The sequence below is a fragment of the Tarenaya hassleriana genome, unplaced genomic scaffold (genome assembly GCF_000463585.1).
Source record: "Tarenaya hassleriana unplaced genomic scaffold, ASM46358v1 Cleome22, whole genome shotgun sequence".
In the NCBI taxonomy this organism is placed as follows: Eukaryota; Viridiplantae; Streptophyta; class Magnoliopsida; order Brassicales; family Cleomaceae; genus Tarenaya; species Tarenaya hassleriana.
Window position 1 is genome coordinate 1,762,031 of NW_010965541.1, and position 27,347 is coordinate 1,789,377.

General features: G+C 37.7%; 5 protein-coding genes and 1 long non-coding RNA gene across 6 annotated transcripts; 4 read left to right on the forward strand and 2 right to left on the reverse strand.

Annotated features, from left to right (window-relative positions):
* Nucleotides 1-411: 411 nt before the first annotated feature.
* Nucleotides 412-25,456, reverse strand: LOC104815151 (RNA polymerase I termination factor-like). The gene is made up of 9 exons (XM_019202691.1): nucleotides 25,170-25,456; nucleotides 24,976-25,075; nucleotides 24,746-24,824; nucleotides 24,367-24,427; nucleotides 24,093-24,201; nucleotides 23,151-23,955; nucleotides 22,455-22,599; nucleotides 21,455-21,663; nucleotides 412-1,090 (listed from the first exon to the last, which is right to left on the reverse strand). The coding sequence occupies exons 5-9, from the start codon at nucleotides 24,128-24,130 to the stop codon at nucleotides 695-697; spliced, it is 1,593 nt and encodes a 530-aa protein (XP_019058236.1). The 5' UTR covers nucleotides 24,131-24,201; nucleotides 24,367-24,427; nucleotides 24,746-24,824; nucleotides 24,976-25,075; nucleotides 25,170-25,456; the 3' UTR covers nucleotides 412-694.
* Nucleotides 5,874-8,043, forward strand: LOC104815058 (D-amino-acid transaminase, chloroplastic). The gene is made up of 5 exons (XM_010543353.1): nucleotides 5,874-6,100; nucleotides 6,345-6,391; nucleotides 6,595-6,773; nucleotides 6,857-7,539; nucleotides 7,736-8,043. Exons 1-5 carry the CDS (start codon nucleotides 5,911-5,913, stop codon nucleotides 7,828-7,830), a joined length of 1,194 nt encoding a protein of 397 aa, XP_010541655.1. The 5' UTR covers nucleotides 5,874-5,910; the 3' UTR covers nucleotides 7,831-8,043.
* LOC104815057 (TOM1-like protein 2) lies at nucleotides 8,456-13,931 on the forward strand. The gene is made up of 11 exons (XM_010543352.1): nucleotides 8,456-8,769; nucleotides 9,303-9,381; nucleotides 9,521-9,619; nucleotides 9,706-9,819; nucleotides 9,980-10,140; nucleotides 10,381-10,462; nucleotides 10,571-10,656; nucleotides 10,777-10,968; nucleotides 11,270-11,739; nucleotides 11,887-13,149; nucleotides 13,878-13,931. Exons 1-10 carry the CDS (start codon nucleotides 8,669-8,671, stop codon nucleotides 12,423-12,425), a joined length of 1,923 nt encoding a protein of 640 aa, XP_010541654.1. The 5' UTR covers nucleotides 8,456-8,668; the 3' UTR covers nucleotides 12,426-13,149; nucleotides 13,878-13,931.
* On the forward strand, nucleotides 14,142-16,006 carry LOC104815056 (protein PEROXIN-4). The gene is made up of 5 exons (XM_010543351.1): nucleotides 14,142-14,267; nucleotides 14,362-14,490; nucleotides 14,880-15,009; nucleotides 15,125-15,279; nucleotides 15,791-16,006. Exons 1-4 carry the CDS (start codon nucleotides 14,142-14,144, stop codon nucleotides 15,211-15,213), a joined length of 474 nt encoding a protein of 157 aa, XP_010541653.1. The 3' UTR covers nucleotides 15,214-15,279; nucleotides 15,791-16,006.
* On the reverse strand, nucleotides 15,251-19,657 carry LOC104815055. The gene is made up of 13 exons (XM_010543349.1): nucleotides 19,422-19,657; nucleotides 18,727-18,797; nucleotides 18,543-18,623; nucleotides 18,156-18,284; nucleotides 17,976-18,062; nucleotides 17,779-17,832; nucleotides 17,590-17,680; nucleotides 17,421-17,491; nucleotides 17,237-17,306; nucleotides 16,920-16,972; nucleotides 16,286-16,379; nucleotides 16,088-16,185; nucleotides 15,251-15,803 (listed from the first exon to the last, which is right to left on the reverse strand). Exons 1-13 carry the CDS (start codon nucleotides 19,618-19,620, stop codon nucleotides 15,720-15,722), a joined length of 1,182 nt encoding a protein of 393 aa, XP_010541651.1. The 5' UTR covers nucleotides 19,621-19,657; the 3' UTR covers nucleotides 15,251-15,719.
* LOC109116737 lies at nucleotides 20,808-21,409 on the forward strand. The gene is made up of 3 exons (XR_002024251.1): nucleotides 20,808-20,953; nucleotides 21,080-21,179; nucleotides 21,331-21,409. It is a non-coding gene; the product is annotated as an uncharacterized LOC109116737 (long non-coding RNA).
* Nucleotides 25,457-27,347: the final 1,891 nt, after the last annotated feature.

Here is a 27,347-nt window from a genome sequence, read left to right on the forward strand (position 1 = left end):
GCCCCAATTTGTTCGGTGAATCTTGGCTTGAATGAAATGCCAACGAAACATTTGAAAAAGATTCAATTCTCCTTTTAGCTTTGAAAGAATAACCCTAAAGAGAAGAACAACAAAATATAAATATATGAAACAAGTAGACCCTAGGAAATATAGTTCGATTTTGCAACATAATTTAAAAAATACGCACGATGTAGATGTAGATTTTTATGATATTTCAAATATGCTCTGGAATGAGAAGGAAGTTGAGAGAATGAAAGTGGAAATGAGAAGAGAATGGAAAATAAAATGGGTTCGTGTCACAAACAAAAACGCTGTGAACAGCTACTTATAGAGGACAATTCAAACGGCAAGTTACTAGAAACAAAGGAAAGAAATCAAAGAACAAGTACAAGAACGGTACGGACAGACAGATATTGCAAGAATATCTCCTTCTATTCCAACAGAAATCAATGTCCTGTGATATATATATATACACACACACACAATGTTGTGACTAATAATCGGAACGGTAGATCTAAAATATGTTGAGAGATCCCTTACCAGTGGTGGGTTCATCAACTTAATAGTGTCAATAAATCAATCTCTCGGGATTTACTCTTTTACAAGATTTATGCTTCTTTTAACTTGAAATCAACAACCTTTATCACCATCTTTGCCATCATCATACAGCCTGTTATCGAACGCTTCTCTATCCTCAACCAACCAAAATCTCAACTTGGTCGGAAAATGATTTGGTCCCAGGCACACCGATGTGTCGAACCATTTGGTCCCATCTCTTTCTGCATAGCTCGCCTGATCGGTTCTCCAAGAGGTCATCCCAATCAACGTCTTCCATACAAGCAGCGTCAAGTTCCGTGAGCTCGTCCAAGAGACGGTAATCATCCGAATTATCCCATATTCCCTCTGCAACCATCGGAGATGTAAGTTGGTTGTACCATTTACGACAGCAACTCGAATGGTACCTTGTTCCAAGCTGCTCGCTTATCGCTGTCCATGGGATATTGTCCCGAAGCATCCCATGTTTTGATTTCTTCTCCTGCAGTGCTTTTGTTCTCAGATCGATGTTCACCAGATCAAACAGGGTTTGGTACTCCTCGCTAGACCATCGGGCTCCGTTCATCTTTGGGAATTTTATTCTCTTCCATGCTTCTCTAACTTGCGCCCTGTGTTTGCCCATTGCTTCAGCAAGTGTTTTCCAGTGTGACCCGTGAGTCTCTACAAAGTTTTTGAGGAGTTCCAATTGTTCTGGAGTCCATGACCTCTCTGAATCTCTTTCAAACAGGATATGAGCCCGCCGATATACGCTTAATTGTGTCCTCCAAGGTAATGCAGCTCCAATTTCTTTCCAACAGTTTTTGACTTCTGGGAATGACCTGCATTTCATAACCATGTTTAAGCCTTCTTCTCCTAAGCCATGTTTATCTATGTACCGTAGAACAACCGCTTTGACTAACTCGTCTTCCTCCTTTGAGAACCGTTTTCCCCTCACCAACTCAACATTCTCTTCGTCCTCAGAAACTCCGTCGTCAGATAAAGGAAAAACGTCCACTTGATCAGAGAATTTCACCTTTTTGACACTTTTACTTGATGTCGGAATTTCATGCTCCGCATTCTTGGTTTCCTCCTGCTTTTTCTTCCTTGCATCGTGTTTCTTCTTGCGTTTCTTTTTCATCCCCTCGTTGGAATTCTCTGTGTTTTGGTCAGCTCCCATCCCGCTGGTATCAGCACTACAACCATCATTGTTCTCAGTTGGTAGATTTGCAATCTTTTATATTTTAGGCTTACATGTGAACACCGAACGATTTCATGGAATCTGTCGCGAATTTCGGGTCGTAGACGTCAACCTGACTGGAAGCAGCGCCAAGTCGGTGAGTCTCGTCGTAGTTCGCCGGAGAATCATCGTATCGTAATTGTAAACCATGGTTACTCTCTCTTCTGCAGGAGAATTAGGGTTTAGGCCCCCCAGGGAATGCCAAGCAGAGCGATGCTGGGGTTACCAGGTCGGGTTTAAATATATTCCTGGTCGGAAATAGAATCTCTAAATGGGCTAAAATGGGCTCAATACGATACAGTAAGCCCAAACAAATAATCTGGCTCCTCTTTTCTTTTTTAATGTACTAGAAAATATCCCGCGCATCGCGCGAACTAAAAATATAAACTAAATTTAAAGAATTTTATTATTATTTAAAAAAAATATAATATATATTTTTTGAATTAATAATTTATATTTTTATATCAAAATTAGATTTTTCTTAAACTGTATGAATAATGGAATAATATTTTTTTTTTCAAAACGGATTGTGAAGAATTATGTGTTTATATCTTAGTGGATTACAATGTGCAATTCAATTAGAATAGCAAAGATACTATCCCACATGACTAAAAATATATATGGACCTTAAATATTTTTATTTTAGTTTAAAATTAAAATATAATATATTTTTTTGAATTTTTAATTCATATTTTTAAATCAAAATGATATTTTTTTAAGTGTTGAGATAACACGATAATGCATTTTGTTTTTTGAAAATGTATTATGAATAATTTATGTGTTCATATTTTTTTTGGATTATAGTTAGGGTGTCAATCAGACCGACTCAAACGCGTTCTTGACCCGAAGATTTTGGAATCGAACCATCCCGATTTTTTTTGGGCTTAAATAACCAAACGTGTTCCTGTCTCTATAAATTTTAGAATTGGATCGGGCCAGACCAATGCGCTTTTTTTCAATTATTTTTTTTTTGGAAAAAAATATTAGCCTTTCGGATCAACCTGAATCAAATTGAAATTTTTTTAAATATCTAAATAACAGGATGATGTATTTTTTTTAAAAGTGGTTATGAACAACTTATATGTTTATATTTGTGTAGGTTATAATATACAATTCTATTGAAATAACATAGGTATTAACCCGCTATATATTTTAATCATTTTATCGATAATAACTCATGTACACTGTAAATATATATATATATATATATATATATATAATTTTATTATCATAGAAATATAAATATATGGTAAACATGATTAGTATATAACTATAACTATTCCAAAAAATATATTGTGTCAAACATAAACAATAAAAATGGTTGACATCACTCTTTAGAAAGTTAATTTAATCATCAAACTTAAAATGTTTCGTCTTCTTTTTTCACAGCGCTATCTTCACTCTTCTTCACCATCAGTTCGCCATATTGAATGGAGACCAATTTAAACTCGACCAACACGAAAATCCTTCCACAGTCTTCACCACCGAATGACCATGGTTAAAATCATCAAAAAGAAAACAAACAATATCAATGACTAATGTGGGTCTAAATTATATAATAATTTTGGATTTTTGTAGATTTGAAAAATATTATGTAACATTGAATATATAAAATTTCAGTTTAAATATAAAAATATTATATATCAGATTCGAAATACATGCAATCATTTTTTCCCTTGTATTAATATAACATTTTTAGACATTTTTAACATCATTTTTATACTGTGTAATTTGATGAGCTAAAGTTCATAGGGTATGTATATATAAACTTCAAAATTTCCTTGAACATGTTTTATGACTACATTTATATTAACTGCATATCATTTAAATTTTTTGTTAATATTTAATATTGTTCTCATCATTTATGGTGTTTATTGACTAAATTATATATTTCAGATTAAAATTTTCATCCTATACTTTTAAAGGATAAATTATTATATATAACAATGCATTAATAATGTATTTATGATAGGACAACAAATAAATGGAAAGAGATGCATGTTAGCTCCTTTAGATTCATAAAATTTATATACAAAAATAACCTAACAATATCACAACATAAAACTATAAATATTATATTTTATATCGATTTGATTGGTTTCTATTAATGTTACCATACCTAATTTTGATATATGAAACATATAAAAAATTATAAATTGAAGATAAGATATCAAATACAGATTTTTTATTTCATAAATGACAAAAATGATTGAAAAAGAGGTATTTCGAATGATAAATAATATTTGAGAAATAAAACACTATAAATCCGACCATACATAAATGAATCTAAGTGCCTAAGTAGTTTTTAGACCAATGAAAAGATTATTCTATCACCATATTTAATTATTTTTTTCAAATATATTGTACATATTTAATTATTTGTATATTTTATTTTTCATGATTTGTGGATAATGAAAGATCGATAATGTATTTTATTAAAAAAATCATAATAACAATGTAGTTACAGTTTTATTTAATATGATTAAATAAAAAAATGATTTCGGTTTATAATTGGGTTTCTTCTACTTCTCGTATTTTAAGAACAAACCCACCAGAAAGAAACTCCGGTTTAGAAATCCGGTTCAAAGTTTCGCATGAAACTCTTGCCCTTCCGGTCCAATTTTATATATCAATTTCAAATAATAACTACATAACGGATTCATATGATGACATCCCGATGCATATATGCATTATTTATATAAGGCAATAAACGCATGCATTCCAACGACGACAATTTGAGAGTTTTTTCCCGAAACCAAGCAGCGCCCACTCATGAATTACATGAACCTATACAAAGCAAATTCCAAACACTACTCCATAGAATCAGAAGCCAAACAACATAGCACAAAATTTAAGCCATAAAAATGGATTGAGATAAGATATATATGTTCAGCATAGTAAAATCGACGGACTGAACTACAACCTCGAGATCTCTCCTTTGCCGCCACTACCGTCATCGTCATCAAATCGCCATAGATTCAGATTTTTCGTTAACTTTGTCAAAGATACGAAATACAAATACAAATCATAGATCGAGAAAACATGTGTGAGAGAACATAAAATCTAATTATTATATAGTAAACATGGATAGGTGTAGATTAATGTATGCATTAATTATGCATACAAAAAAATATAAAAACTTTTAATTTACATTTATAAAATATTAAAGTTAATTGAATCTAATTATTATATACATAAATATCTCTTATTTTACTTATGTGGTCTCGGGGACGTTAAATTTACTTTATTAATCTTGACCTTAATTAATTATTACAATAGAAATCATTTAAAAAATATATAGACAGATTTTTTTTTTTAAAAAAAAGACACGATACTTATATATATATATATATATATGATAATCAATAAAAATAATCAATAAATTACGTATTCTAATATCTCTATATTCACTCTTGTCATTAATTTTTAACTATTTTGGAATAAATAGTTTGGATTAAAATTGTTATATGTTGAGATAATGAATCAAATCTAATATTCTACATTAAATATTTTATTACATTATTATAAATAAAAAAATCTATCTTGGAAATATGTTATGTACCAATTAATATTTAGCCCGCTCAATCTTTTTTTCTTCATTTATTTTGACCTCTTTCCATTGACAACATTTATATCTTTGGAGTCCCATGTTTTTTTTTTCTAATTCAAAACTGAACACGTTTGCTTCATCTATGAATCCATCTACATTAACTCCAACATTAATTTACTTTTGAAGGAAAAAAATGGACACGTGTCCATCCCTCCTTGCACAAACTCTACTGTTATATATATGATTTTGGGGGAATTCCATATATATGTACGTATGTATATGTATATATCTATATCTATATACATATATATGTATATGCGTAGACATATTTACGTGTATATATATGTGTATGTATCAATATATGTATACGTATTTTTTATTTATTTATTTATTTTTGTTTTTTTAGGTAAGGTTTTTCGTCGGATTTAACTTTAGTAACGAGGGATCTACGAATTATTTGGATGCGGAATCAGTTTAATTTCTCGTAATTTTGGTGGGAAAATATTTTCCTCATTTTCCGGGAAAATAAAACGCAATAAAACTCTACACCCGAAGCAAATTCCCGATCACGCAGTAGAATTCCTCTCCAATGGTTTCTCTCGCCGCTTGTTTCCCCAAACCCATCGCTCGAAACCCTCATTCTTCACCAGAGCTCGCGGATTTAACACGGAGTCCTCTCTTTCTTCGTTCTCATATTCGATTTTCTCCAGTACATGAATCTGGAATTTCTCGCGGCTTCCCCAGAGGAAGAAGGATCGCTATGTGTACTGATCGGACGGGTAAGAGTACCGATCTCTCGCTTCGTCATGATTTTCTTCTTCGATTGATCAATGGTTTCTTTGGGCGAAATTTGGAATAGCCAATCGTTCACGGTGTTAGTCACTGTAAATCTTTCTGGCGAATTCTCGGATCTTCGTAGTTTTTTGAATATTTGTGCTCTTATTGGGATCTAAAACCACTCGTAAGAACTGACCATTGGCTTTGGAGGATCTGATTGCTCTGAGTTTTGATTCTTCTGGGCAGATTCGAGCTCGCAACCATCGGACATTCCTGTTCTGTCAAGCTCTGAGGTAGTTCTAGTAACAACACCTATGTTCGAAGCTTGATATGCTCTTAGACATCTCTTTTCGGTGAATCTCATGTAAAATATAAAGAAGGGGCCACAAGACTTGGAGCTTTATATGCATGCTTCTGAGCTGTTTCTTGGACAACATATGCATTTGTCTATGTTGATTATTACTGGTAAAGACAGTCTTTTTTCTTGTTTTCGTAGGTTCTTGAGAGGCTAAAACAAGCCAGAGAAAACCTGAATGGCGGAAGACCGTTCTTGGCTATGTATTCGAGTATTGTTGGCGGAATAACGACTGATCCAGAAGCTATGGTTCTTCCACTGGATGACCATATGGTTCACAGGGGTCATGGGGTCTTCGATACCGCTATTATATTTGATGGGTCAGTGATATTTTACTTGGAAATTTCGAGTTTGAACAACGGGTCGTTTATAGAGCTTACACTTTGTTTTTGTGATACCGCAGATTCCTCTATGAATTGGATCAGCATCTTGAACGTATTTTAAGATCAGCGTCCATGGCCAAGATCGATCTTCCGTTTGATCGGGAGACTATTAGAAGAATCCTCATCCAAACAGTGAGTGTTTCTGGGTGTAGAGACGGGTCTCTAAGATACTGGCTTTCGGCTGGACCTGGGGATTTCCTCTTATCTCCATCCCAGTGTCCAAGAACAGCTCTTTATGCCATCGTGATCAAGAAAGACACCAACATTAATCCGACAGGAGTCAAGGTGGTGACCTCTTCGGTTCCCATAAAACCCTCGGAGTTCGCCACAATGAAAAGCGTTAACTACCTCCCAAATGTGCTGTCCCAAATGGAGGCCGAGGCCAAGGGCGCTTACGCAGGCATTTGGCTGGACAATGAAGGGTTTGTAGCCGAAGGTCCAAACATGAACGTGGCATTTGTTGTTAATGACGGTGGTTGTAAGGAGCTTATAATGCCACGGTTTGATAAAATCCTGAGCGGTTGTACAGCTAAGCGGGCTTTGACACTTGCTGAACGGCTTGTGAACGGGGGGAAGTTGAGAGATGCGAAAGTATGCGATATAACGGTGGAAGATGGAATGAAAGCAGACGAGATGATGCTTCTTGGAAGCGGAGTTCTAATCCGACCCGTGATTCAGTGGGATGAACAAATCATCGGCGATGGTAAGATCTCTTTACATGTTCTATAAAATTGATCTATTTAGAATCAGATCAGTGAAAAAGGGCTTTAGGCTTTTGATCATTATAGCATCAAATACCAATATTCCTTCTCAAGAATCTGATTCCATCTCTCAGATCATTTCAATCTCGATTACAAGAATCTTGAACTTTCCTGCATCATCATCGTTTGTGAATGCAGGCAAGGAAGGTCCCATAACGAAGGAACTGCTTCATCTCCTGCTTGAAGACATGAGATGTGCTCCCCCTTCAGTTCGTGTTCCTGTTCCTTACTAAGCAAAACACTCTTCTGTCTACTGGGGATTTATAGAATGTTTTATTCCTTGTGTTTGCGTTGTATGTCTCATTGTAGGTTTCTTATGTGTACTCGAGTATGTATATACGTATATGTATATACTGGCTTGTGCTTGACTGGATTCAAATGTCTTTTTTTTTTTTTGTAATTAAATTCTTAACTTTTAATAGAAAACGCAATTTTAGTTCTTTTTAGACGCTGATTTTGTTAAGATTTTTGTCGTTGGGAATTAAATTACTGAGAAAAATAAATAAACAATACAAAAATAAGTAAAATAAATGCGCAAAAAAATCGAATTTATTAGCTTAGCCTTGTTCCTACGAGGAAAAGGGGGCCATTTTGAAAGAAAAATAAGTATTGGGTGATCTATATAATAGAAAGAAAAGTGTAGGGTTATTTTGAAAATATTGGGAACGGAGGACCAAGGTACGGCGTCTCAGTTTTATGAGGTGATTAGTCAAAAACCCCGACTTTACCGTTGGTTGGATGAGAATTTCGAACGGCGTAACGGCCTACGAGAAAGTGCAGTAGATGTAGCAACGTACTGACACATGGCACCACCACATTATTTCTTTTCCATTTCTGAAAAAAAAAAAACAAAATACGGGCAAAAAGTTCGCTCCTCTCTGCGAAGAACACCACTCCCAATTTCTGCATTTCTGGCAAGTGAGAATCCGAATTTCCGTTGGTGAGAGAGAGAGAGAGAGAATCATCTGTCGCCGGGAAATTCTCCGGCACGGAAAACCTCCGTCGCCATCGCTATCTCCGTAGCTTTGGATTGATCTCCTACGAGAAGGTGGTTTTGGTTTTGGGGAAAGGATGGTGAATCCTATGGTTGATAGAGCCACAAGCGATATGTTGATCGGGCCTGATTGGGCGATGAACCTCGAGATTTGCGACACTCTCAATCACGAACCTGGGTAAGCAGTCTCTCCGGCTTTTTAATTTTTTTTTTCCGATCAGCTCTCTGTTTCCGTCTGTCTTTCTTCTGCTGATTGCGAATTTGGACTGAAATTCTGTCTCTCAAGGTTTTTGAAAAAAATTCTTTGTATATCAGATTTTGTGGATGAAATGAGACTATAAAATGCAATGTAATCATGGAGAATTTTGATACATATGTTTTTTTTTTTTGCATTGTGTTTTTGTTTTTAGATTCTGTTGTCCTGCTTGTTTTGCGCAGTGTCAAAAGTCTGAAGTCGATATAGTAGTAGCTGTGTTGGTGTAGCAGAAAGCTTACTTGGGTGATACGTTTTCTCATGCTAGGGTAACAGGTTTTTTCAATAAAATCAAATATGTGGCTGTCTACTTATATAGTTACACAAAAATTTTATGATTGCTTATGGATTTCATGATTGGATTTTGGTCGGTTTTTGGAACATTTTGGCGTTCCACTGTTTTATTGATTCTCTAACATTTAGCTGTAATGCTAAATTTTGTATGGCATTGTGTGTAGGCAAACGAAAGATGTTGTGAGTGGCATAAAGAAAAGGCTTGGTAGTAGGAGTTCCAAAGTTCAAATTCTGGCCCTCACAGTAAGTACTCATGATCTTTTGTTCGTATTTACACAAGAAATCTAGCCATTTCCTGTTTGTTCGTTTGTTTGTTTGTTTTTTCCTGTTCCACGGAACACTTAAACTTGTTTACATCTTACGACTGCCGATGTTACTTTAGTTGCTGGAGACAATGATAAACAACTGCGGGGATATCATCCATATGCACGTAGCCGAGAAGGATGTACTTCAAAAGATGGTGAAGATGGTCAAAAAGAAGGTTAGGGTTTCCTGTAAAGGGATTGTTGTTGGTCTTATCGTTTCATAACCCTTTTCGTGACACACTGTCTCTTGTTCCCCTGGTAGCCTGACAGCCAAGTAAAGGAGAAGATATTGATTCTTATAAGTACTTGGCAAGAGGCTTTTTCGGGTCCTCAAGGGAGACATCCTCAATATTATGCAGCATACCAGGAATTGTTGGTATGTCAATTATGGATGTTCAGCATGCCTCTTTTCTTTTGTTGGATCAACATTCTGTGGGTGGACAACAGTCTTTCTCCTTCCTCATGCAATTTCATACTGGATGGTAGCTGATTATATACTTGTGTTTTTTTTTAATTGAAAAAATTATCATTTTCAGCGTGCTGGATTTATATTTCCGCCGAGAGCTCAAAGACCTCAAACCTCGATCACTCCCGGACAGTTCGGGCCTCTAGCACCATACCCTCGAACTTCTCGGAATCCTGGAGCAGAACAAGAGACTTCTGAAACACCAGCTGAGTCAGAGTTTCCGACCTTGAGGTACAAATCTCCCTATTGGTCTGTAAGTGGTATGGTGAGAAGAGATTAAAGACAATTCTCATAGAAGATCTCTGCACAAAAATATGATATAACGACTTGGTGCAAAAAGATCAGTACTAATAGGCTTACCGTTGATAAGCACAGAGTTGGCACTTTAGATGATCCATTACTTCAATATGCGATTCTATTTTCCATTCAGTTGTTAATTCTCTCTCCTTTCTTGGTGAAATATTTTTGAAGTTTGACAGAAATCCAGAATGCAAGGGGCATTATGGATGTCTTAGCTGAAATGTTGAGTGCGATCGACCCGGGCAACAAAGAGGTACAACACAAATCATCTGTGAAATCAGTATTATGGAAATCATGGTTGTGTACCATCCGTAACGATACGATTTGCGGGGTTAATGATTTTAAAATCTCGATTTTGCAGGGACTTAAGCAGGAGGTTGTCATAGATCTTGTTAGTCAATGCCGCACGTATAAGCACAGAGTTGTACACCTTGTTAATTCTACTTCGTAAGCCCTCTTCGCATTTTTTTTTCATCTGTACAGAATGACTATAATCCCATCAATCTTTTTTGTATGAATCTGTAAGAAAATTTAATTTATATTAACCACTTTGGCACATCCTTCCAGAGATGAGTCCTTGCTCTGCCAGGGTCTGGCCCTAAACGATGAACTACAGCGTCTACTTGCCAAGCATGAAGCAATTGCTTCAGGAACTGGTCCAACCGAAAAAACTCCCAAGACTGAACCTGTTAAAGCCACCACAGAGCCTGTAGAGGTCAATGGTCCTCTTATTGATACTGGAGACACCAGCCAACACGGGTAAATTTCATTTCATCTCAAATTGTTACAAATCATTCTATAATTCAACCACTAATTACCACATATTAATTGTGTTATGATCAAGTAAATACTATTAGTTGATGGTTTTTTGAGGCTGTTGATGTGCATTCTCCCATGATAAGTTTAACAAAATACGTATTTTCCGTTTATACGGGTTGATGTCTTACATCACAAGATAGCTTTTAAAAAACTCTGAAACCGGTATGAGTTTATAATAGTTCAGCTTCCTTTCATCTATGACATATATATATTACATTCAAGATTTTCACTTCTCTACTAGGGCTGAAACCGGAGCTCCTCTGCCTGCATCTCCTACAGCAAATGGTCTGACATCGATATCAGCTCCAAATCCCAAGATAGATCTTCTCAGCGGCGACGATTTCGGCTCCCCAAATGCAGACAACTCGCTGGCTCTCGTTCCCGTTGGAGCTCCACAACCCAACAGTCCAGTAGCCACCCCGGAAAATTCCCTCGTCTTGATCGATATGCTATCGGATAATTCTGTTGCTTCTCCAACTGCCAATCCTGCCACACACCCGATGCAACATCCGTTTAGTCCACAGCAACAGTATTCAAATGGATTTGGTCCGAACCCGGGACCTTTCCACTACGAGCAGCAGGTTTACACACAAGGGTCTGGTCCTGTCTGGAATCTCCAGCTTTCGGCTCAGCACCCGCAGCCAACTTCTCCGGTCTATGGTCAGCAAGCTTCGCCATCTGGCTTTGGCCGACCCTCATCCCCTGACTACGGTATTTATCTACTTCTTATCAATGCGTTCAAGATTTTCTTAACCTTTAGGATCACAGTAAAAGAAACTCGATAGACATTTATCAGTAAGATACTCTCGTCGAGTTCTTTTTCTCTTAACATTTTGATCTGTGGGAATCCTTGGATAGGTGGACAGAACATCGTTCTGGCACTACCTCCGCCGCCATGGGAAGCTCAGTCACCGAGCTCTAGTCCTCATCATCATCATCAACCAATGCAAGTAACTCAGGTGGTGGTCACTCACACTCAACCTGTCGGATATCCTCAAGGCCCTCCTCAGTCACCGACTGCCGCAAACCCCTTTCCCGGGACGTTCATCCAGCCAATGGCAGGCTGCCACATGTCACCCTTCCACAACCCCTCCTACAATGGTTACTACAGCCCCCAGATGAACTATAACCACAATGCCATGTACCAAAACCAGATGGTCGGCTATAGTCAGCCTCAGCAGTATCTCATGGAGCAGCAAATGTACGGAATGTCCCTTGAGGAAAACGTCAACAACAGCAACAACAGTTCCAATCCGTACCAGGTTTCCTCTTCCTCCGATCTTAACTTTCCTCCGATGAAGCCTAACCCTAATAAACCTCAAGATAAGCTATTCGGAGATCTGGTTGATATTTCCAAGTTCAAGAAAACGGGTCCTGGAAGAGCCGGTAGCATGTGAAACTCGATCCTAATTAACGATGACCACAGATCGGATATCCAGATTTTCTTCTATATATATATGTTCGATCAGATTCGCTCGGTAAGATACGAATATTTGATATCACATAGCGTATATTGAAAACCCAAAGTAGTATTACTCTTGGTGAACTGCCTCGCTATTCTTCTTTCTTCTTTCCTTTAGTTCGTCCTCCTCTATTCTTTAGTTTGGGCTTCCAATAAGCTGCTTTCTTCACATTTTAACTATTTATGCGCTATTTTTCATATATATATGTGTGTGTATACACACACTGGTGACATTATATACCCACAAACATGTTATCTACTGTTTTATACAAACATATATTGGTATAAAATGTTCGATTTCGAAGCATATCTCGTTCTAATTGTGGGTTATTTTGATAAATAACGTAAAAATGAGACTGTTTTTAGATATTTTTATAAATATGGAGTGAAAACGTAAGGTTGGTGATAATGCGGGGCAGCTGCTACAAATGTTTTGGCTCCTTGTCTACTGATCACGCCTTCCGCTGAACTAAGATGACGTCATGCGATACTGTTCTCCACCGTTGATATTGTTATCAACGGCTAGGAATTATATTCCCTTTAGAATTTTAATTTAATTTTTTTTAAAGAATTTTTCAATCCAATCCAAATCCAATTAACATAAAAAGCACAAAAACCATCATCCCTTCTCTCTCTCGCTCGTCGCTCTTCTTCTGCAGGTTAGTTTTTGCTTCTGTAGATGAGATTGAGCTGTTGATCTTCTTCTGGTCTTGCGATTCTCTGTATTTTTTGTTCGATCTGTAAGTTTTTCGCTGCGATCTGCTTGGTTACTCAGAAAAATTGAAGAATCTTGTGATTGACAAGGAAAAGATACGATTACGATTAAGCTGAGAAAATTTCATCACGCTTTTGTCTCGGTCCGTTTTAATCGTTGCACATCGGCTTGTGTTGGTTCTTGGCTTTGTGGTTTGGTTAATTTTGCGTTTTTTTTTTTGTAATAATCTCTGGAAACAAGCACTATCAATGTTTGGTATGTCTGGGTCTGGCTACGGGAATTAGGTCTTTGGTAGTGGTAGCTGTTGTTGTTGTTGTTGTTGTCAAAAGTTGAAGATAGAATTGGGAGAATTCATCGTCCTATTAACGAATAGAAAGAAAATGAAAGATTTTGGAGTTCTATCGAAATGCATTTATGAGATTGATGAAATTTCAGAATTCATGGATTTCGGCTACATGACGTTACTTTAGAGAATAAGAAGTCTCTCTGTATGAAATTATTGTTATTATTAGCGTATATATAAGTGTGGAGTTGAATATCTGCTTTTCGTCTCTTGGTTCAATTCTTTTGTTTTTGTTGTTCATCAACGGCTGATTCCGCTAGCCATGCGGGCTGCTTGTGTAATTGATCTACATGTCGATATCTTACTATATGATTTTTGCCATTCTCCAGCTTTCTCCTTGGTATACCCGTGGCTTGCTAGCAGCATTCTCGATATGCAGGTTAGCTGTTTACAGTTCACTTGCCTGTTTCTATTGTCAGTTTCTCGTGGAACTTTCCTGAAAACTGGTCAAATGATATGTATGTGGTGCTGTATATTGTTATAAAGTCTTGTTCCAGAATCCCAGTTCGCTGAGGGAGAGTGCATATTTTCTCGGGTTAATTTCGATCCACACTAGTGTTTGCTCTAGCATGTGTTATATAATTTAACTCTATATGCAGGCATCCCGGGCAAGACTCTTGAAGGAATACAAAGAGGTCCAGCGAGAGAGAGTCGCTGACCCGGACATTCAATTGGTGTGTGATGATTCCAACATATTCAAATGGACTGCATTCGTTAAGGTACACAAACTACATCTCTGAAAACAACAGCGTAATTGCTGACATCTTGTCTGTAAAATCAGATTCATATCTTTGTTGTTGTCTCGGAAAACAGGGACCATCAGAGACTCCTTATGAGGGTGGGGTGTTCCAGCTTGCATTTGCTGTTCCTGAACAATACCCCCTGCAACCTCCTCAAGTGCGGTTCTTGACCAAAATATTCCATCCAAACGTGCATTTCAAGGTATGAAATCGTTTCAATATGAAATTTATTCACAAGTGAGAAACGTTGGGACTGAAATTGGAAACCTGACTCTTATATCTCCTGGCCCTAAACTTTCGAGCAATTCTCTTACCGGGGTCGTCTCTTCCAGCGAATAAATATTACATGAAGATAGAAAACATGAAAATAGCAGAAACTTTAAACAAAACACGAATCAGAAATAGTTAGTGCTGCCAAATGAGCCCCTAGCTGATCCACTTTATTTGTTTGGTAGACTCATGTATGTTAATAGAACTTGAGGTTTATCACCTCCATGAATCCATGTTCTTCTCGAATTAATCAAGGATTTTTACATTAAAAATCCAGTGTGATGTAAAAAAATAAGATGTTTGTTTTGATTTTTCTCCTAGACTGGAGAAATATGCCTGGATATCTTGAAGAATGCATGGAGTCCCGCATGGACGCTTCAGTCAGTCTGTAGAGCTATAATAGCTTTGATGGCACATCCAGAAGCCGATAGCCCTCTCAACTGTGATTCCGGTAGTAGAATCCCTCTCATCTTCTTTCTCGGTTTTGCCCATCTTTTGCAAGAACTGTTCTGTGGTAATGAGTCAAATGCCCATTTGTGAGTGATGGTTGGGAAAATTTTGGGCAGGAAATCTTATACGGTCAGGCGATATGAGAGGATTCCATTCAATGGCACGCATGTACACAAGGCTCGCCGCCATTCCCAACATGGGATGAAAAAAATGTACCCTCGGAAAAGACAGCATTGGATGTGTTACCAAAGCACTACAGCTCTCATCAAAGGTAAGTCCCCTCTTCTCTCCAAATTCGTGGCCGCTCCTTACCTTAAGAAGAAGAGACATGTAAACCACACTAGTCGTATCGTCGGTCTTTTACCATTTCACATTGCGGGAGAAAAAAAAAATCAAATCAAAGAATTTGTTTAGATCACAGACACAATTTAACTGGTGTGTGTGTGCGTGAATTGCATTGGATTCTCGGATTGACAAACGAAATCGGATTTAATTTAGCAGATACAAAAGGAAAGCAAAATGGGAGATTGAATAGAGGCGAAGCCATTAGGAAGATGGAGTATTTAACGAGATTAAAATGAGTCGAGGGTAATTGTTTGTTGTCTTTACACAAAAGTGAACTTACGGATACAAAGCTAAAGTGGTTTGGAACAAACAGTCTAGGGAGGGGTTTTTTTGTTATATGGTGGTTTGAGAGGGACACCCCTTGTCTTAGAGGAACTTGTCGAACCAATGGCTTGCCTCTCTGATCATAAGCTTTGTCACTTTGTGCGCAACTCCAGGTTCTGCTTTGAACTGCGTTTCACTCGCACGGAATTAAAGAGGGTTTTCTTTTATGGTAATATAATAAATCATCAAGACTAAAGAGTTATGTTTTCTAATGTTCTTTATCTTCCATATGGATATGGTTACCTGAAACGTTTATACATTTTATGTATTAAAAAAAATCAAGACTTGTGCGAATTGTTGGAGTGGGATTCGATTTGGGGTTCTGATTCTCTTTAGTTATTTAAGGAAATTTAGCACTGTGGGGTTCAGGTTCAAAAGAGCGAGGGAGACTGTGGGGAGTGTGTTGTTACCTTGAAATTGTGAGGAGAAAAAGTGGCTCTATAGGCGTGTTTTGTCCTCCTGATGGGTGATTTGAGCCCTCCGATTGGGCAGCGAGGATCTTCTTTGCCTAATAAAAAATTTTCGGAATTTTTTTAGGAAACGTATGATATGTGAAAGGTTAGTGATTGAAATCAGTTCAAAATGGTGTTTGGGCGGGGGGTGTGTACCGTTGATGACATAAAGAGGACGTGGGGCGATCATTGGCAACGAGTAGGGAGAGTCGAAATAGGAGGCCAGTCCCGGCGCTATTCTATCCCACACCTGTTTCCTTTTACCTCGTCAGAATTGCAATGCTTTCCACATTCATATATATATATATATATATATGCAGGAGAAAAAAAAAGTCTCTATCGGGATAAAGAGATCGGGGCAAAATTAGGGGTGATCATTTCGTTTTTATAAAAATTATAATAGTTCAATTTTTATATTGAATTCTATTCTATTCGATTTCAATTTCTATTAATATGTTTGAAATAAATTTTTGGTTGTTTTTGTTATTAGGTTCAGCTCAAGTTTGGGTTTTTTTCTGGAGAAATCATAACTAATTGATTATTATATCGAATTTAGTTCGGTTATGGTTACGTGTTATTCGGTTTGTTTCAATTTAATTATTCGGTTATTAAATAAATGGACCAACACTAGATAAAATTATACAAAAATAAGATATTCATCTCGAAGAGTATCTATTTTTTTTTTTTTTGGGGTATATCCAAAACTCATGTTTGGGTTCGGATTCCAATATTAAAAAAGTTTTTAAGACCTGACCCATGTTCAACTTTAGCCGGAGGCGGAGGCACTTACCTTTTCGACCACTTCCCTGTCGATTTGATCCTTCCCCATATCGATCCTTGCTTCTGATACCACTCGGGTGGCAAATGAATCACATTAACTTTTAAATTTTACTAATTGTTATAACATATGATAGCTCCTGTACCCAAACTCTTTCGAAAAAAAAAGGGGGAAAAACACAAAATCAAAAATAAAAGTCCCACGAAGGCTTAGCGTCGACATGAATCTGCTCTTTCCTTTTTTAATTTTTTATTTATACTTTTTTTTTTCGTTCTGAAAATGGAGATACGTGAGCAACCCCATATTCTAAAAGCCTCTCCTAAACGTACCTTCGAATAGAGGCCTTAGACTGTCGACTCTTCCCTCCCACATGTCATTGTCTATTGCCCATCTAAATCCCTACAACACAATTTCATCATAATTGGAAAATCGATCACAGTCAAAGCTAAGCCATCTTCCAACGGTCAATGCGTTTATGGAAGGAACTTATTGATAAATGAATAGATTTCTCACCTGGACACCGATCAACGGGACAGTAACGGAATAGCGGGTATCAGCAAAAGCCCCAAACCAAGCATGCATTCCTGCATTTTCTTCACCAAACACGAGTTAAAAAGGTACGAAACCATAACTACTGTTCTTGGGTTTTTTTTTTTTTTTGTGGTTGCATTCTGTGACTAACCTCCTAAAGATATACCGGTGATTCCTATCCTTTTAGTATCTATATCTTCCCTCTGGGTTAGATAGTCAGCTAGTTTGATCAAATCCCATACCTGAATCCGTTCAAGTGAGACGGTACTATAAACTGAAAGATACCGAAAGGAATTATTAAGCGATCCCGCAAAGGTGTCTAAATGGATGGGAATGTTACCGTATCGAAGATAAAGGGCATTGTATCGCCGTTTTTCCACGATGATATGAGAGCCTGCATTCAACTTGCACAAACCCATGTCAGACCCTATGGAGAATCAGCTCTTCATTCTCACTCAATATCACAAGAGCAAAGCCAAATCGTCGAAGCTACTAAATCGTTATAATGCTGAATGATTTAGAACGTTTCATATATACATCGCTATAAGCCGTCTTGTTCCTAGCACGCTCCCCGTGATAGCGGGAGTCCAGACCGATTGCTATGTATCCCCGAGAAGCATAAGCCTAAAAACAAGCGAAAGTCTGTCGCATAAGAATTTCTCGCCTTCAATGATTTAAGGGTGAAATCAGCTTTAAAGAAAGCTTCCACTCTTTTACTTCCAGCCATGGGCGCAGCCATTCTTTGTTTGCGTTTGTGCCGTGCATGAATACAACAGAAGGCCTTCTTTCTGCAGTGGTCTCCTTCAGACTTAAGATAAGCAATGGCAATATGCCTTGCTCTGAAGCCTATACAACAGAAAATGCATTAGCATTACCTTTTAAAATGGTAATAAGTGGTGAAACATAGACACAATTGAGCAAAGAATCTTCCCGGAATATCGAGAACATAGAACTTGAATAGTTTCGAATCCACTAGAAGAATCGCCTTGGAAGGTGATTTGATATTACTTCTCCAATACAACGCACCTTTAGCATCTAATTTTCCCGAAAAACTAAAATCCAAAGCCTTTGCATAGATCGTATAATATATATATAGTATATTACCTCAGTTCTTAAATGTAAATGTTCTTCCTTAAGAAGCTCCTTCAAGTTAGTTATATTTGCTCTTGGAGAAGACTCTATTGTCTGCTTGGTAACAAAAACAAGACAAAGCACGAAAATGAGTAGAAGAGAAAAATTAGAATCACCAATCTACGTTATGGATTAAAAATCTTTAGTAGAATATGACCTCTGTCGATGGAATAACATCCTGATACAAAGGATTTTTGACAGGCTTCGAATGTGTTACCTCCAATGGAACTGAAAATGTTCAAAACATTTCATCAAAAAGAATCCAAACATACCCAGTATTACTATGTAATCCAAATCAACAAAACAAGCCGAAATGCACACATAACAAGATGAGAAAATAATTCTGGTATCAGAGTCGAACCTGATACGCATAATGTTTATAGGGAGATTTAAAGCTTTCATCCTCTTTCCATCATCCAAAAGAATCAAACATAAATCGCTTTAAACAGTCACAGGGACGAAACAAATGACAAAACTCTTGCAAACTTGGAGATTCTCAGAGAAATATCAAACGCGGAGAAGAGTCGCTAAACTGCAAATCAAGCGAATGAACACATACACGAACACTGTTCGCTTTCCCAGCATCCAACCAGAAACGAATCAACATGAACGACACGAGCTTATAGAAATTGTTCAACAGCAGAGTCAATGAATTCATGAAATACCATGTACTTATTCAAAATGCAATTCGCAATTTTCCAGCATCTGAAATGAAGAAGGCGTCACCAGATGACGAAATCAACTACTCCATCGACAGAGAGAAACAGAAACTTTCTCCTCGCGGAATCTAGATTTTCTAGTCACTTTACCGGAAACCAAACAGAAAAAAGGAAAACCGAAAACATTGTATACCTTCGGCCGACCGTCTACTCCGGAGAACTCGGAGAAACGATGATCGAATCCCTCCGGCGTCGGTCTCCGGCGTCGGAAAAAGCAGGAAGAACAACAACAACAGCAGGCGACGAACAACGCTTTCGGCTGATCGTCTTCTCCCGCGAACTCTCGAAAATATCGATCGATTCTCTCCAGCGCTGGCCATTGCCGTTCGCATGTCTCCGGCATGATGATGACTTATACTCGAACACCCTAGAGGGAAAATCACTCAAATGACACACTTGTGGGCATCTATTTCACCTATACACGAACAAAAACATAACACATTTTTTTCTCCATAAAAAGACCAAATTACCCCTAATGAATCACGATATTTATCCGTTCGAAAACAACTTCATTATTACGACTTCGTAATTAATTCTAAATATAGTTACAAAAAGGTGGCAAAAAAAATTATCCGTCTTATTTTAATTATATATCAGTGATATGTTAGTCGCAAAAAGGTCACAAAAAATAAAACGAAAAGGGTATTTTGGACTTTTTCAATCGAAAAGTGGATTAAAATTGAAATTTTTTTTTTCTAGGTGGTGTACCTGAAATTACTGCGACCCAAGTGGGTTATTAGGGTTTTACCCAAGTGGGTTATTAGGGTTAAAACCCCCACTCTAGAAATATATGTAGTTTTAAAAGAATAAATTTAGCTCCCACGTGGCATTAAAATAATAACGAAATAATCGATCTGTTAATAATTCAAATGTATAGTTTATTGTCTAGATGTTCCTATCACGGGTTCGTCCTTCCGATATTCGGTTTAAAAATGATTCAATTTGATTCTTTAGTTTTTATAGTATAATATTTTTTTCGATTCGGTTTTGATTTGATTCGATTTCGATTTTTATTAAGAAAAATTTAGATATTTTTAAAAATAATTTGATTTTTCTGATTTTTTTAAAATTTGCTTGGGTTTTGAAAATTCAGTTTAAAAAAAATACGATTAAAAAATTTTAGATAATTAGGTTTAAAAAGAAATATCGTATTTTCTGATTTGGTACCATTCGATTTTCGATAAACCGTATTGAAATGTCCATGTACCAAGATACCCATCCACCTGAGTTTCGGGTTCGGTTCGAGTTCGAGAATTTCATCACGGTTATCTTACGGGTACGTAAATTATAAAATTACAACAATGCCCTTGATTTTTAATGCGCTTACAAAAATACCCTAACCCTAATTTACTAAGTAGCTAACGCAGCCTCCTCTTCGGCAGAAGGAAAATCAACGTCCGCCGTGTTCGGACGGAGACTCGCAAGGCGGAAACGGAGAGACCAAGGCAAACGGCGAACACGGAGAACGGCAAACGGCGAACGGCGAACACGGCGGACGTTGATTTTCCTTCTGCCGATTGCTCTCTCTGTTCGTTTGCTCTCTTTGTTCGCCGTGTCCGCCGTTCGGTCTCCCTGACTCAACCGTGTTCGCTTCACGTTTGGTCTTCCTCGCCCGTGCTTCTCACTCTCCACCGTTCGGTCTCTCCAACTCTCAACCTCTCTCAGGTTCCATTTCGATCTCTCTTATCTCCTCTCAGGTATTCGATTTCGATTTTTCTGTCGAACTAGTTGCTTCCTCTGTTTTCGATTTTCGAGGCTTCTACGGATATGAAATTCGCAACCTTTGTGTAGGTTTGTGATTGTAGGTGGAGGCAATGCTGCAGGTTACGCTGCTAACACTTTCGTCGAACATGGAATGGCTGATGGTAGGCTCTGCATTGTGACCAAAGAGGTGATTGAATCGAGTGTTCTAAAGATCAATCCTTTTTTTGTGGGTTGCTTAAGACTTTAATCGAGTGTTCTCAAGATCGATTTGTTTGTGGGTTGCTTAAAAGTTTAATCTGTTGTGATCATTGGATTTTTTTGGGTTTGTTTGTGTTTAGGCTTATGCACCTTATGAGAGACCAGCTTTGACGAAAGGCTTACTTGTTTCCCCCGGAAAAGAAGTCTGCTCGTTTACCAGTAAGCAGCTTAATCTTCACACTCTGATATGTTTTTGTAGTCTATTTCCTCTCGAGACCATCGGATTTTGTTCATGTTCGGGAATTTGATTCTCCTCCATGCGTCTTTCACGTGCCACCTGTGTTTTCCCATTACTTCAGCGAGCGTTTTCCAGTCCGACCCATGTTTCTCCGCAAAGTTTTTGACGAGTTCCAACTGTTCCGGAGTCCATGATCTCTTGGGATCTCCTTCAAACAGGATATGAGCTCGGTAATATACGCTTGACCGTGTCCTCCAAGGTAATGCAGCTGCTATTTCTTTCCAACAGTTTTTAACTTTTGGGATTGACTTGCATTTCATAACCATGTTTAAACCTTCTTCTGCTAACCCATGGTTATCTATGTATTCTTGAACAGCTGCCTTAACCAACTCGTCTTCTTCTTTTGAGAACCGTTTGCCCATCATCAACTCAACATTTCCTTCATCTTCTTTGAATTCATCCTCAGACACTCCGCCGTCAGATAATGGAAACATATCCACTTGATCAGAAAATGTCACCCTTTTGGCGCTTTTACTTGATGACGGAGTTTCAGGCTCTGCGTTCTTAGTTTGCTCCTGCTTTTTCTTCTTTTTCTTCTTTGCGCACCAGAGAGGATAGTAGCATGAGAAAGAAGAAGAAGAAGAAAGACAAGAAGAAAGTAAGTGATATCGAGGCAAGTGAGAGCTCCAAGAAAGACAAGACAAGTGAAGCAGATCAAAGGGATGACACGCCTGTGGAAAGCACTGATGGTTGTAGTGGTGTTACCAGCAGGAAGAAGAGAGAAAAAGCGGAATAGCGATTTGGGAGCTGACCAAAGCTTAGAGAATTCCGACAAGGAGAGGAAAAAGAAACGCTTCTTTGAATTCATCCTCAGACACTCCGCCGTCAGATAATGGAAACATATCCACTTGATCAGAAAATGTCACCCTTTTGGCGCTTTTACTTGATGACGGAGTTTCAGGCTCTGCGTTCTTAGTTTGCTCCTGCTTTTTCTTCTTTTTCTTCTTTGCGCTCCAGCTCGGTAATATACGCTTGACCGTGTCCTCCAAGGTAATGCAGCTGCTATTTCTTTCCAACAGTTTTTAACTTTTGGGATTGACTTGCATTTCATAACCATGTTTAAACCTTCTTCTGCTAACCCATGGTTATCTATGTATTCTTGAACAGCTGCCTTAACCAACTCGTCACCATTGGAGATGTAAGTTGCCTGTACCATTTTATACAGCAATTCGAATGCGTCCTAGTTCCAAGCTGCTCGCTTATCGCCGTCCACGGGATATTGTCCCGAAGCATCCCGTGTTTCGAGTTCTTCTCCTGTAGTGCTTTTGTCCTGAGATCCATGTTCACCAGATCAAACAGGGTTTGGTATTCCTCTCGAGACCATCGGATTTTGTTCATGTTCGGGAATTTGATTCTCCTCCATGCGTCTTTCACGTGCCACCTGTGTTTTCCCATTACTTCAGCGAGCGTTTTCCAGTCCGACCCATGTTTCTCTGCAAAGTTTTTGACGAGTTCCAACTGTTCCGGAGTCCATGATCTCTTGGGATCTCCTTCAAACAGGATATGAGCTCGGTAATATACGCTTGACCGTGTCCTCCAAGGTAATGCAGCTGCTATTTCTTTCCAACAGTTTTTAACTTTTGGGATTGACTTGCATTTCATAACCATGTTTAAACCTTCTTCTGCTAACCCATGGTTATCTATGTATTCTTGAACAGCTGCCTTAACCAACTCGTCTTCTTCTTTTGAGAACCGTTTGCCCATCATCAACTCAACATTTCCTTCATCTTCTTTGAATTCATCCTCAGACACTCCGCCGTCAGATAATGGAAACATATCCACTTGATCAGAAAATGTCACCCTTTTGGCGCTTTTACTTGATGACGGAGTTTCAGGCTCTGCGTTCTTAGTTTGCTCCTGCTTTTTCTTCTTTTTCTTCTTTGCGCTCCTCTCAGTTTCCAAGGTGTTATTTTCAGCCCCTGACTCGTCATTATGTTTCCTCTTGCGTTTCTTTTTCCTCTCCTTGTCGGAATTCTCTAAGCTTTGGTCAGCTCCCAAATCGCTATTCCGCTTTTTCTCTCTCTTCTTCCTGCTGGTAACACCACTACAACCATCAGTGCTTTCCACAGGCGTGTCATCCCTTTGATCTGCTTCACTTGTCTTGTCTTTCTTGGAGCTCTCACTTGCCTCGATATCACTTACTTTCTTCTTGTCTTTCTTCTTCTTCTTCTTTCTCATGCTACTATCCTCTCTGGTTTTATTCTTGCCCCTTTTCTTCTTCTTGCTGCTGTCCTCTGTTGACTTCACGTCTTTTTCAATACATGTTCCATCCAGTCGCCCTGGTTTATTCTCAACATCCGCTTCCACCAAACCTTCATCACCAGTAGCAGTTTCATCCATCCCACAAACTTCATCGCCAATCTCAACCTTGTGTGTTTTCTTTTTCCTCTTCTTCGTCTTCTTAACGCTCAGACAACCGTCACTGCCGCTATCTTCAAGTTCTGCTTTTCGCTTCTTCTCCTTTGCACTTGAATACATAAAAAAACACACAACTAGAGTTATAGCATAATATAACAAGCAATACCAATTTTCTATCACAGACATTACCAAACATGAGATTTTGTACAGAATCTGAGAGAACCCAATTCAGAAATAGAGAGATACCTTTCTTCGCCGACTCCCTGCATTTTATATCTCGCCATTGAGAAGCCAACCTCCCAAGTTAAGAGATTAAAATTACAATAGCTTCCTTCTTACAGGTGGCAGTTTTCTTCTGATAAGAACACAAATCCGATTGTGAGGAACACATATTATAGAATAAGTATCATCATATGTTTCACCGCTAAACCAGTCCATATTTTCAGAAAATCTAAATAATTCACTACTAAACCAAAACTAAATCCTTGGGAGTAACATTCCGAAAAGCAAGAGCACATACCGATTTATGAAGTGTGTGAGAAAGGACCCCTCGAGTTCCTTCCTCCTGATCAACAGCCACTCTATATAAGCAAAACGAAACACGAAGATCTAAGATACTGAAGGAAAACCATATAGTCATATACACTAAATGCCAGAAGCATTACAAATGAAACTATAACCAAAGACAAACCATGAGATAATAAGCAATCTCTAAACATAACCCATACCATATGCCTCCCTATCAAAACTATTACGAAAAAAGAAACCCACTTGTGTTATGAACAACCATATCATGAATCATGTATCCCAGTCATTAACAACCATATCAACCAGAGAATCGATCATATGACATAATAGACTACAAAAACATATCAGAGTGTGAAGATTAAGCTGCTTACTGGTAAACGAGCAGACTTCTTTTCCGGGGGAAACAAGTAAGCCTTTCGTCAAAGCTGGTCTCTCATAAGGTGCATAAGCCTAAACACAAACAAACCCAAAAAAATCCAATGATCACAACAGATTAAACTTTTAAGCAACCCACAAACAAATCGATCTTGAGAACACTCGATTAAAGTCTTAAGCAACCCACAAAAAAAGGATTGATCTTTAGAACACTCGATTCAATCACCTCTTTGGTCACAATGCAGAGCCTACCATCAGCCATTCCATGTTCGACGAAAGTGTTAGCAGCGTAACCTGCAGCATTGCCTCCACCTACAATCACAAACCTACACAAAGGTTGCGAATTTCATATCCGTAGAAGCCTCGAAAATCGAAAACAGAGGAAGCAACTAGTTCGACAGAAAAATCGAAATCGAATACCTGAGAGGAGATAAGAGAGATCGAAATGGAACCTGAGAGAGGTTGAGAGTTGGAGAGACCGAACGGTGGAGAGTGAGAAGCACGGGCGAGGAAGACCAAACGTGAAGCGAACACGGTTGAGTCAGGGAGACCGAACGGCGGACACGGCGAACAAAGAGAGCAAACGAACAGAGAGAGCAAGCGAACACGACGAGCAGAGGCTCGCAAGGTGGAGACGGAGACTCGCAAGGCGGAAACGGAGAGACCAAGGCAAACGGCGAACACGGAGAACGGCAAACGGCGAACGGCGGCCCGAGTTCGCGGCGGCCGACTGGGCGGGGCCGAGTCCCTCCTCGGACGCGTCCGTGTGGGTTCGGAAGCGTTCGCTGCCATTTTCGTTTTACACATACGAATCAAAATTTTCCAATTCGGAACTCGAAATCAGCTGAATCGTCGGATAATTCTGTTCGCGGCGGAGGAGCTGAGGAGAGAGGCTGTACGGCAAAGGCGGTCGGCGACGGCGCATTATGGGTAAAGCTTTATTCTCTCTGCTTCTCTTTTTTTGTTTTTTAAAATTGGGTGAGAAATAGAATACAGAGTTGGAAAATGGCAAATGGAATATAATACAAATGCCTAGCGCAGAAATTGTCAAACAACAGGATCATAAAGGATGTTGGAAAAGTGGGTTTTCTTTCCTTAGGACACGAAACACACTTCAAACCGAAATTGAATTTGAATTTCATAAGTGGATAATGTGTTAGTGTCCTACCACTAATTCATCCGTAATCATACTTTTATTTAATTAAAAAATATTATTATTTTGTATAGTTTTCCAGTTTGTTTGTTGGTCTTATTTTCGGGGGAATATATATATATATATATATATATATATATATATATATATATAAGATGCCGAAATTGCTGAACGATCTTCTCTGTGTACGGGAAAAGAGGCTCAAAGTTGGGCCGTTGGGCTCTTATTACATTTATTTATTTTGAGTCTTCCAGTATTTTGGGCTTCTAGGTTAAGAAATTAATATTATTTTGTTATTAAAGTAAAATGAATTCGTTGTAAATGAAAAAAAATAAAAAGTAAGGAAAATAGAAAATAAGGCACGTTTAATTATTACGAATGAAAACAGAAAAAAAAATGAATATTTTCTTTGAATATTAAAGAAAGAACATAAGAAATTGCAAAAAGTTTTATTGACACAGTAAAAGAAAAGAAAAGGTAAAACAATGTCTCTGATATGTTTAGTCCTGACTAATTTAAAAAATGAAAGAAAAAAAAACTTAAATTTAATTCGATTCACGCGCCAGATATATAATATAAAAATTATAACCGATTCTAATACAAATATAACATAAAAATCAAATACAAACAAACATAAATAATAAATTTATAACCTACCAATTTTATCATAAATAAATACGATATCAACTTTCACTTGCAACTTGATGTCTTTTTTAAACCAAAACATCGTTAATTTTCATCTTAAATATCATCTTGATCTTTAATATATATATATATATATATATATATATATATATATAAAAGAAGCTCAAATACAAAAAAAAATAACTATTATCCACCAATTCAAATACAAACAAATATAAATTAATTCTATTTGTAATTTATTTTTTGGATAACCGGATGTTCTAAATCGAGATCCAGACTAATCTCGTAGATGAGAGCAAGTCATGTGATTAGAATTTATACTCTCCTCCTCAATTTGAGACTCGAACTAACGGCGGGACAAACCCTTTGCGTTCTCATATTACCGATTATAATTTCATTTGGGTGTATCCAAAAACACCATCGACTCACGGATGGGCTCGATTGGATCCGATCTAGATCGTCACGAGCTTGCTAATTTTGAATCTCGCTTTTAAATTGTGTCAAAAATCTTAAATGATTTGTATAAAAAACGGGTTTGTTCCGAACCAATTCAGGAATCCCGAGTCATTTTACCCAACAGTAAAAGAAAAATTAAAAAAAATGAATTTTACATCAAATGGTTAAGAAATTTGTTCAGTAATTAGAAATTAATAACATCTGGATAATTAATTAGATCAATGAAGTTTCCAGAAAATAAAACTTTTAAAAAATTAAGATAGTTAAATCACTCAATGGTAAAAATAAAGAAAGCGAATCCTTATAAACATGTATTTAATTACAGTATTAAATTATCATACATC